This window comes from Apis laboriosa, unplaced genomic scaffold, assembly GCF_014066325.1.
Source record: "Apis laboriosa isolate Shangri-la unplaced genomic scaffold, ASM1406632v1 scaffold49_cov149, whole genome shotgun sequence".
Classification (NCBI taxonomy): domain Eukaryota; kingdom Metazoa; phylum Arthropoda; class Insecta; order Hymenoptera; family Apidae; genus Apis; species Apis laboriosa.
Window position 1 is genome coordinate 1,341,452 of NW_025223500.1, and position 12,437 is coordinate 1,353,888.

Sequence of the window (12,437 nt, forward strand, 5' to 3'; positions counted from 1 at the left end):
GCCCACGCGACGTTGTCTCCGCCACGGAGTCAGTGGTATAAGCACGATAAAACGGGGAAACGGTTTCGCGAGTTGTTCAAGGGCCAGACGAGGACAGATAACGAGATACGGGGATGGAAGAGGGGTGGCCGGCCGTATTTATCACTCCGAGGTCCCGAAGAGCGCACAATGCGAGGCGAGACAGAGAGAAGAGAGAAGAAAGAAGAGGGGGAAAGAGGGAGGAGGGAGGGGAGGAGGGAAGCGAACGAGCGGTTCGCCTGGCCGTGGAACGAGACGCGATGTAGTGCAGGTAGATTTATGGAAGGTGGGAGGGAAGAGAGAAAGAGGAACTCTGTGTGTTTGTGTCGCAGGTCAGCCGCGGTTCACGGTCACGGGGACCAACCGCTGGACTAACCTAACGTAACCTGACTCGGCGACCGCAAACTGAATTGCACCCCGTCCGCTCCCTCGACACTCCTCCCTAGTCCACCTCGACCGCCTACCGCTCCTTTCTTTCCTCTCAAACCGATCCTCGTTCCTTCCTCTTCCCTCTTATTCTTCCATTTGTCCACTAGCGAGCCTCCCACTCCCTCCAGCGGAATGCATTTAATTTATTAAGATGCTGAAACCCCCCCGGGCCACCGACCCCAGACTTTGCAATAGCGCCTGGTCGCTTATTTTTTTTTTCTCTCTTTCTCTCTCTCTCTCTCTCTGTCGATAATTACAATACGAGACCCGCGGACCAAGTTCTAGGAAGCAAAGGCTGACTCCAGTCGCCTGCTTGTCCTCGAGACACGATGAGTTCTTCTCTGCGGTGCGGTGGAGGAAATGGGATGGATTTGGATTCGTTCAAATTCTTTCTTTTTTCGAGTCGAAAATAAATTGTAAATGAGTTTTCAATTCTTATTCAAGTAAGTATTAATTTCAAATTAATTATTAAATATATATCTATATGAGAGAATTATATATCTAATATTTATATCACAATATATCTAAAGTAAGAGTTAACGTTCAATGTGAACGCTATATCGGGATATATAACAATCGTTTACATAAGCGTGCGGTGGGATCTTCGCGCGGACGCATCGAAGTAATCCAATCCGACACGTCGTAAATTGCCCGCACCCTCCCACCTTAGCCGCATTTCCCTTCCGCGCTACTATGCAAAATTTATTAGCAGGGTGTGCCTATATAAGTACACAGATCGGGAACCACTTTTTCCTGATTGATTAAACACGTCTCACAAAACCTAGTCGCGTTGTATTCACTTCAATATCAACTAAACCATTCAGGAGGAAAATTTAATAACGAGATCTATCTACTAAATTAAATGCGGTTATATTGGTTTAATTTATTAATAACAAGACAGGCGCGAGAAAAGAGAAAAAAATAAGAGAAAGAGTTACTTCGTGATTACGCTGAGAACGGCCCGAACCGCGAACGAATCCTGTTTCGATGGAAAACCAATGAACCGTGCACGCATCCGATCGATCATGATACATTGATAGAAATCGATACCATAGTCAACACGAAACGATAGAAAAAGAATATAAAAAAGAGAATTGCTGTGCGGGCTTCAACGGCAATTATCCAATTACCGTGTTCGCATTAGCCACAGTTGTACCGTCTAATAATTGCACCTCATTGCGATAAAATGTAAAGCGATCTTACCAGTGCGGTGGCCATTATCGATCGAACCGATCGAAAATTAAATTAATTTAAAATAAAAAAACTCCTAATAATTATATCTACATATTTAATGTATATATTCAAATTAAAATATTGTTCTTTTGGATTTTTAACCAGATATGCAATATATATAAATCTTTATATATTTAGTTCTGAAGAATTTTGTTCTTCAGAATCATTTGAAAGATAGTTACGTAGAGAATAAAAAAATCGATGCTATAGGTGGTGATTTTCATACCAAATACGGTTTCTGGCCGGCTCGTTGCATAACATATTCAATGGCTACAGCAATTACAGCGGTTATTTGACGCGAAGCGCAGCTAAATTCGCCCGTAAAATTCTGACCTTGAGAATTACGATGGAACATACGTTTATCTCCCTAGTGCTGCCGATGGAAACTCATCCCGAACGGCGATTTTGCTTGGTTCAGACAGAACATTTGCATTGCGAACAACTGCACGCCCGCGCGTAAACTAAACTAAATGTATATAAAGCAAAATTACGAACCAAGTGTGTAACACTTACAGGAAGATTCCTGAGTCCAAGCCGCACCTTCGAGTATCTCTTCATAAAAACCCGCCAGAGCACGTAAGCCATGACGATTATCCAATTTTTGGTTCTCTTGGGAGGTTAACTTCAAAATTCTTCCGTCACTTTTTACACTTTGTCACTTTTTCGCGTAAAAATTTCACAACTTAACTCAGTCAGCATTCGAATTCATAACCGTCACTTCATACCGTTTGATTAAAATTTCCATCTCCACATCTCGATTTCAAACGAGAAATACGTTGACGCGAACACGTTGCGCAGTAAAAACTCGATATCGAATTCGTTCTATGATGTTACTTTCCCGCCTAAATCGAGTCTATGATCTCTTAATAATGATATAATATTTGCTTTGAACACGATTTTCGTGATAGCACAATGAAAAGAGTACAAAAAAATAAAGGCACGTGTTTCGTATGCGTTAATAAGAGGAAACAACACACGCGTACAAATCGAAGCAACAAACCTCAAACTTCATACCGTTCGATAATTCACGAAATGGATTAGATAACCGTTCACTTTAAAAGAAATATTTTTTCAATCGAACGTTTTCGAGATTTCACAATTTTGTGCTTAAAACGAACATAACCATGTAACACATTTTTATAAGATATTTATCGATATCATGTCATAACACATCGTTCATTTCGTGATGGCTTTCAATACACAATTCACGTTTTCAATGGATATCACAAGAAGTGAATGAACGCAAACCAAGCATTGACACGAGAGAATAAAACGTCCAAACTTGGTAATCTTCGAATTGACATGATGTTGCATAATTCATTATAATGTCTCGATCGTAATTGCGTCCGGTCATGCACGCCACCGATACTACCGACACGTGGTATATTCAATAAACATCAAGTCCAGTTCATTTGATCGATTGAAATCACTGTAGTATATGATATAAAATAACATATATAACCGTACCGTATACAATTTAACTACATATCAAACAATCACGTGTCAGATCCTGTACTTAACCTTGAAATTCTTCGTTTTTGCAAAGGAAGATTCATACTCGATTATCCGCGAAAATGAATCGACTGCACTCGATATCATGATAAATGTCATCACATCAGAATCCAAGGAAACGACTGTCATGATTTAATCGATTAGGCAACAAAATTTTCTGTAAACGATATAAACATTCTCGAAATCACTCTGAAAGAGATTACTTCAAGATGAAATCACAGATGAATTCGTTGACAAATTCGTTCGATAATAGGATCTTTACGGTTATTGAAACTTTGTCGTATGTTTTTGCTATTATTAATACATCAAGATACACGAGGATTTTGAACGAACAACGCGCATCGAAATACCCGTATGCCTGACGGCTCTCGCTGCCGAGATATAACTGACACGACACACGCAACTGCCTACTCTCGCGCTCGAACTGTGGAACGATGAAACGGGACGTCCGGAACGCCGGAACTGCGGAACGATATATACCTGAATCGCGTTTCAGCGCAACTTTAGGCGTGCCTTAACCAACACCACATTTAAGAATAAAGAATATGCTTCAGGAGTCTATTAAAATCTAGTTAAACTATATTATCATGATACTTTTTGATTTTATTTTATATGTAATTTGATATTGATTCATTTCAAATATTTAAGATTGATATTGCAATAGTATATTTTTAAAATATAAATTTAGCAATATAAATATATTATAAAATTGAACATATAATTAATGAATTGAATCAATAAAATGTAATTAGAATAATTTTCCTTATAAATATCCATTTTCTAGAATAAGATATCAATCCATTTCGAAGAGAACCCATGGCTCTATAAGACAGCATTAATAGCTTTTTGTCACGCGAAAGTCTCGACAAAATGCAAGTTATAATATTGATATCTTTTCAAGACAAATAACGACGATAAACAATATTTATTTTACTTATATATATCATTTATTTATATTTATCATTTAATTATAATATTACACGATTAATTAAAAAAATACAAATTCATACATATATATTGTATGATATTCTATCTACCAATATACTTATTTAAATTAATTTCTCTGAAAACGACCTTTATTTCCGCCAATGATGTCAAAGGATGTGAGGAAAGTCGAAGAAGAAATTGAAGAAATGACCGTTTAAAAAGCAATATAACACGAGCTGGTCGTAATGGAAGAAAGAGTTAAAACGATTCAGCGTGTCTCACAACGCAGCCAAAACAAACAGAGCTAAACAAGCGGAAGGCTCGATGCCCCCGCTCCACACGTGCCCTATCCTGTTTACATTCGTTTGTTTTCACTTCAATGCTGGCCAACTCGACTTCCATTCGCTGCTGTACATTACGCGACAGCATTACCATCCCTATACCTTACATCCGGGCCGTTTGATTTATCAACCGATAAAACGTTTTCAAGGCACTCTCGTTAACGAGATCTAATCGCCGATACAATTAGTTCGGATAAAAATGCGCCCATTATTGACTTTCGCAATGGCTATCTCGATTCTCGTTACAGCATCGACGTTTTTTATTTAGCGTAACCGGCATTAAAATACGAACATTTCCGACTACTAATGATAAGTTTCGAAAATAGAAGAATAAAAAAAGAAGTAAAAAAAGATTGATAATAAATTTTCAAAAATATCAAATTCCATTCGATTCGAAGATAAAAAGAAAAATTAAATCATCCTACAACGTGATTGAACGAAATACTACGAATCGCGACAATCCTTCGAATAATCCTCGATAATTTCCTCTTTAAATTCCAGATACGTGCGAGAACGAAGGGGGTACAGGGTGAAAAGAAATATGGAGGACTCGGTCGAGAGCTCGGCGCATAAAGATCGCCAAACGTGTACGAGACATCGTGAACCCTGCCATTACCCGTTGAATTTTTAATACGTGAAACGGCAGCCCTTGCGTATCCCGGCTTAAAGCGGGGAAAGTCTCGTGAAACATCGAATACGTACATGTCGAATAATAGGATTGGTGAGAACAAACTCATCGATCGAAAGGGGCCACTTATAGCGAAGAAACACACCCTAGCGAAACGATTCTCTTTCACAATTAGCGCCGCCACTTCCTGTGTGTCTCTCGCGCCACATCCTATCACATCGCCTTTTACTTCTTCCCCTCTTTAATATTCAGCCACCGTTCCCGTAACCTACGTTGCGCCGCCACACGTACACGTCTACCTTGCGTGGACGTGTACACGTGCGCGCGCGTATGTATCGGCCCCTGTGCGTGTCACTATGCGCGACACATGCATTCTCCGCGAGACAATGGGCGTGCCTACCTCACGTGACGGCCACGTGAGCACCCTCAAAAAGGCCCTCGGTTCCTGACGTTCATTCATATCGGTCCGCCTGTTTCGTGGGCGACATTGATGGCCCTACACCGCGCAGGGACGAAGTCAAGAAGAACTTGCGCGACCGGAAAGGGCAAAAGAAAATCGTCCCAACCGTTCAGAATAATTTTTCGCTGGGTCTCGCAGGTGCGCGAGCGATTACACCGTGCAAATTATGCGTCACCGTAACAATATCGTTTGCACGACAATATCAACTGTTTGTACGAAGTACCCGTGTACCCTGCCTCGGCGAGACAGTGGTATATAATCCGTGGAACGAATGTGGCAAACTTGTTACTTAAATAAGGCGTGAAGAATGGTGTGTGCGAGATAAATAAAAGAAAAAAAAACTGGATTGGATTGCAGGTACAACGACTTCTGAAATCAATATACAATGGCGGATAGTCTTAAAAGAAGAAAGTAAAAGGTACAAAATCCTTATATCCTTTCTTTTAAAGCGAAATAACTTTTAAAAAAATAATGAAAATTGTAGTTTTTCAGGATTTCTGTAATTTAAAAATTTTTTTTATATTTTTCGATATCTGTCACTTATTTCTACAATTTTTATGGCATTTTTAATACGTATATAATTGATATAAATCTATATACAAATTCAAATTTTCGTTCATTATAATTTTTCAAAATCCGATTATGAAAAAAGTTATTCTGTTTTAATCGATTTAAATAGATTTAAATTCTTTAAATCTTCACTATAATATATATATATATATATATATATTACATTAATTTCTAAATTCAGACGAAAATAAATCCAACCTCGTAAATATTACGAATAAAGGAACGAATCGATGGCTTTTATCTCAATTTACAAAATGCGGTGTAGCAAAGGTGGGTGAACGGCAATGTCAATGGTTTCGCGACTATTCTTGGATCTCTTCCACATAGAGCTCTCGTGCTCGGAATCGATAAAGGAACTAACGTTTATTATTTCGCAAGCAACCCCTCCCGTGTGAACGCGCTCGACCCTCGCAAATCGTAATTGCCGGGCAACGAATAGGCACGTCTAGCTGCTCTATGAGATAGCTTGCCTCTGAGTCACTCCCCCGCGGTGCGTTTAAACTTTAAACGCTTTCTGCACGTCGTACCGACACGTTACACTTCGCAATAATTGTAACGATTCCTGACTTCGTGAATAGAACCGGCAACCGCGTTTCAAGTATGTTCCAACACAACCGAAGAATTAGACTGAATAGCAAACTTGGAAAACGAATATTTGAAAACGATATATATATATATATATATATATAATATATATATATATATATATATATATATAGCAAGTATAAATTTACTCGATAAAACTTAATTTTTCTCGTATCATAAAGTCAAAACACGCAATTCGAATTATTTCTGAATGCATTTTCCACACTTTCTTAGCTAACCAGCCGCTTTTCTTCGAGAAAGTTACCTCCACTACTTACTCTAGATGGTAATCTCCGAGAAAAAGATGAGCCATCTCCCAGCTGGATTGCTGTAATTTTTTTGTTACAAGCGCGTTGTTGCATTAACATAGAATAAAATTGGCTTTTCACGAGCGAATAAAATTTTCATCGCGTGGCAGTATACGCGTACAACAAGATACCGTACAAACTTTCAGCCTACGGCTTTAGCTTCAAAGCTGAAATTCAACAGGTGTACCGTACGTCATAAGGACAAACTGGCGCCGACCCAAACCACCGTCTGTTTCACAATTGTGAATACGTATATCGCCATTTTTAATCGCAGGAAACAAGGAATTTCATGCAACGCCCTTCGCCTATAACGTGCTATCTGCAACGCATCGGCGCACACGAAGAAGAGGGAAAGACGACGAAAAATTCTTTCGCGATCGAGGAGATTCGGCCGATTCGAGCCGAACGTGATTACAGTTTCTGTGCCATTAGACCGAAGATTGAAACCGGCAAGAATCCCAGACGCGCGTGGGGAAGGAAGCGCGGATAATTAGAGAGCGGGATTAACGTGTCGCAAGTCGTACCTGTACACCAACATTTCTGCATGTGTATCGGGTTGAAATCGTAACACGTGCAACACGAATCGTGAATCACTGGTTCGCTCGCTTGAGCAAGAGGGAGTGCTCGCCACGAACGCCGCGCCACGAATTGACGATAGATAAATGCACGGGAGATCGTATTATCACGATTCTTTGGGGACCCCGTCGGGGTTATCCGGGTTAATCGAAGAACCAGCCAGTGTAACGACGACGATTATTATTCGATCTGGCGAAATTCGCCTACGTATCGATCTTATTCGAGCCACTTTCCCGAACAAGGCGCCATAGCCCTTTTAGAAGCCACTTATTATCCGCCCCGATCCCAATCTTCCGATTGAGAGCTGTTTCTCAGAGCTGGAACTCGTTACGACTTGGATTCGCTGCATGTTTTCAACACAATTGGTTTGCACAATTTTTAATTTCTTATTTAAAAAAGAATAGCGTTACAAAACTTCTCTCTCCGAGATGACGTTCCATCTCATCCGTTTTGTTCCTTCAGAAGATTGTGGGCCGACAGACGACCATTCTCTGCAGCGTCGCCTATCGAAGAATGGATTTAAAAAGGGATTAAAAAGTCCTCTTTAAAGGGACCTTGGTCAGGAGAGAGAGAGATGAGTCATAGCTTCTAAACCTCGTCGGATCCGAAATCTCGTCCATGATAGAATTTCATCGAGAGTTATAGAAAGTTATAGAACAATAAATGAGTTTAACGGTCCACCGGTGGTGTAAAAATTTCACGTTCCGCGGATTTACGATTCCCGCCCCGAGGATTGAATTATGGCGCCTTACGTATCCCGTGCCGCATTTGCAAACCCGTCGTACCGCACGCTGTACGGCGGCCAGGTTTTGCACGTTACACTTTATATCCACGAGTGCACGCCACGACAGGTATTTACACTGTCAGCGTAAGGTTACACAGAAAATAACGAAGAAACATCCAACGGGGTCCTCTTAACAATTAGCACGTACCGTTGATCGTGGAACATAGTCTTCCGTAGACGGACGTTGTTTACTCATTCCGTGAATCAGTCGCGTCTCATCACTGGAAAAAGGAAAAAACGAAGATCCATCGCTTTATTAATACTAAATATCGTTAATTCAATAGCTAAGTCTCCGAGAAAAAATAATGGTGAATAATGAAATTCCTAATGAATTAATTTAATCCCAACTCGGATCTCTTCCCGAGCCTGTAACGCGCAAATATGTCGGCAAAGGCGAAGAGAATAAGTAACGCGTCGATTACGTGGAATTTTCGAGGTCTTCCCCTCTTCAACAAATCACTTTTTACTCATCGTACGGTGCGCGAGTCGTTCTTTTCGTTCGAGAGCGAAGGCGGCAACGTTCCTTTTTCGACAGGGAATCGTCGATATTTCGCCACGGCGATGCACTAAACCGTGGTCAGCCACATTTCGTTTTTTTTTTCCTTCTTTTTTTTTTTTTTTTTTTAGAACCATCCTACTCTCTACGTCGAAGTAACATTTACGGCGCATCCTTTTTGTTGCTCTTGACGATGATGCGATGAGGGGCAACGCCGCCATACCCTTTGCGCCGTGCGTTTAAAGCGCCTCCTCGAGAGCCTTTGTCCTCCTGCTCGTGCGGCCATTTTCTTTCTCTTCGCTTTCTTTTCTGTGAATACCTATCCAACGGTGAAGTAGACGCGCGCGTTCGGTGTACGAAGTGGAGAACGAGGCAACGAAGAAAAAGATGAACGGATGCTAGAGGGTGGAGGGGTAAGAAAGACGGGAAGGAGCGTTGAGGCATAAGGCGGCGCGGAGGGAAGGGAGGAGGTGAAGAAAGAGCGAAGCAGAGGAAGACCGCGAGAAAGAAGCTAAAGAGAACGAGCAGAAGAGACACACGAGCGATGAATCATCGTAAAAAGAGGAAAGCTGGTGGTCGACTACTCTGATTCGAACGATCGTGTCTGAGAATTTTTTATTTTTTTTTTTTTTTTTTGTTGCCCAGAATGCACTTATAAGACCGTTTCTATCGTCATTGTAATACGTTCAACACAAACCACGTATGGAAACTGTCGACGTACCGGTAACGCGGAAAACGAAAATGTATATGAAAGGAAGATAGATCGAGTGACAAGCACAACCGAGCTCTCTGATTGACGATCGGTCATTGCTTTGATCTTCACGACCGAGAAAATCTATGCTGCTGATTTGTATTAGACGTGGTCTGTGGTCACCATAACAATTTTTCTAGGCGTGTCATTTTTAGGGGATCGAGATTGTCGAATGGATTATCCCTACGTCGGCTATCTTTCTTCGAGGAATTTAGGTTAGAAATATTCTTTTTGCGCGAGAACATGCGTCTAGCAATCGTTATTACCGTTAGAGACGTGCATATAAACAAGAATGCTGATCATCATCGCTGAATAAGATCAGTCGGCGATTATATCACTTTGCTCGATGCTAAGTAGCATTCTTAGTAATCGTATCGTGTAGATTCGATCGTATATTATCCTTGACAAGGACTCAACAAGAATACCTTTACAGACCGTTCTTGAAAAATTCTAAGAAAAAGTCTATGTCACTACAAAGGTTACGTTGACAATAAAAATGTGCAAAATGTGTATTATAATAAAAAAAATAAAATGTGCAACACTTGATATTTTATTAAAATTTCATTGTTTTCTACTGATTACGAGAGCATTCTTCTTTCTTAGTTTTTAATCAATCTATTAAATTGATCTTAATTAATGATAAAAGTTACAAAAAATAATTTTTATTAGATGGAATCAATTGACATCTCTTCTTTTGTCGTAAAAACGAATATTTGTTTCGTTACGCAAGCAAGAGCATCATGACGATCCAAGGACACGAGCTAACCCGTTTCAGATGCTTGTTCTTGATGGATCTCTTATGAGCCGATCTCAAACTCGTCTGACACAAATCTCGCCAACATTTTGATCGCTTCGAATGGCATTTACAATACGTACTCTTGTGTAAGCAGTCTCATAAATAAAATCCCTTTGACTTTAACACATTGACTACGTGCAAAAAATATTCACATAAGATGTTTCATTACAACTGAAATCTTTTCCATGAACATACTTCATGTATAATATAACATATGATGTGCTCGGGCTTATATCAGAATTGAGAATTTTTTAGCAATCATAATCTAATTTTAATCTACATAGATCTTTATAGAAGAATTACTTAAAATATTAAGAAAAAAATATTTTAAATAATTATTAAAAAATTATTAAGTTTCATATACGGTTTTTCTATATAAAATTTTCGTTTGTTAAATCTTTTATTCGAAATCTTTATAACTCGAAGATTTTTCTTTCTTTTTGAAATTATCGGATTTTTACATATTATATGAATATTATATTAATTATATCAATATTATATCAATATAATTCCTAATTTTCAAAATAATATACAAAAAAACTATTAATCAACTATATAAGAAATTAACAAATAATTAGCTAACCTAACTTAACCTAACCAATCAGAATTTCTTTTTATAAACAATTAAAATTTTATATTATATTATATTATATTATAGAATACATAATTTATCATTTTGTCCAAAAAAAAAAATTATTATTCACAACATTATCCAACAAGTTCATCAAAAATGAATATACAAAGCAACGCACAACGAAAGAAAATTTTTACATAGATTCTTTTCTCTCTGGCAAACATTTCACGCGAACCACAAGTGACTTTTTACTAGACAATTGTACATCTGTCTTCGTTGTTCTCAATTGGAAAAATAAGGAAAGATATATGACCATGCGACAAAAAGTAGCTCGTGTGCACCGAGCCTAAACGAGACCACTGGGAGCGTTCCTATTTGCGTTTGTTATAACGATCAATGCAAACGCGTGTGAAACGTTCGATGCGCTGCGGCGGACGAAAAGAGAACGTTGCACTGCAATACACGAGGTTCACCTTGAAAGAAGTCATCTTTAGTTTTTTCCTCGATTTGCACCTCTGGAATATCGAAGATGGAGGCGTCCGCTTGAAAAACCCGTTCGCCGCGTGGGTAATACGTGAAGTGCAAGAAAATCCGTGAACAGTGGCGCAACGGAATAAAATCTTAATGTCTCTGTCCTTGTGAACCTTCGAAGAAAGACGCCACGCCCTTGTCGCGCAAATCAGCATCGTCCATTTCTTTTGTGGCATGCTCGCCGCCCCGATAAAGACGTAACGTATACATATATAACAACCGATTATGGTGTTGCTCGTGGGTGCGATTATGTTCCACGCATGCCGGCCACGAATTCATTTCATTTCGCGCGGCGGGTCGCTGTATTCGCCGGCGTCGCTTCTTATATGGATCGAACTGTCGAAAGGGAAACAACAAATAACCAGCCGATGCAGGACTCCGGTCTACCGAATCTCGCCTTGAAATTTCGCATTAATAATTCAAAGCGTCCGTTGAATCTTGACCGGATCTTGATCCATTTGTAGGGTGTGAGGCATGATACTGGTGAAGAATAATGAACGATAAGGTTAGAAATCTGTTCCACTTTATAATCTGAACATTTTATAACCTAATTTAAGAATCTTCAAAATATTTGATATAAGTTTGGATACATGTTTGGATAATTTTATAAATTTTAATGAATATTTATAATATAGTTATTCTTTTTCAAAAAGAATAAAATAGATAAGTATAGTTAATATATTTATAGTTTGAAAAATTTACTTTATCATAACCTCTTTTTCCAAACAATCTGATTTTTATTATATAATATATTTAGAAGAATCATATTATTTAGATTTCTAAAAGATTCATTGAGAAAAACATTGTTATGTATTTTTATTTTTTTTTTAAATTTTCTCGTAATAGAATAATAAATAATAAATTAATATTAAATAGAATTTTCTTTATCCAAGCATGTTGAGTTTTTTTTATTACGAA

At 38.8% G+C, this 12,437-nt stretch overlaps 1 protein-coding gene across 2 annotated transcripts in view; it reads right to left on the bottom strand.

Moving 5' to 3' along the window:
- LOC122716853 (puratrophin-1-like) overlaps positions 1–3,519 on the bottom strand; it is a 431,619-nt gene extending 428,100 nt beyond the window's left edge. For both annotated transcript variants that reach the window (XR_006347106.1, XM_043940302.1), the window contains exon 1: positions 2,194–3,519. Coding sequence is in view for 1 of the 2 variants with exons in the window: in XM_043940302.1 (XP_043796237.1) it covers positions 2,194–2,265 (72 nt within the window). In the remaining variant the exon portion in view is untranslated. The remainder of the gene's footprint in view (positions 1–2,193) is intronic.
- Positions 3,520–12,437: the final 8,918 nt, after the last annotated feature.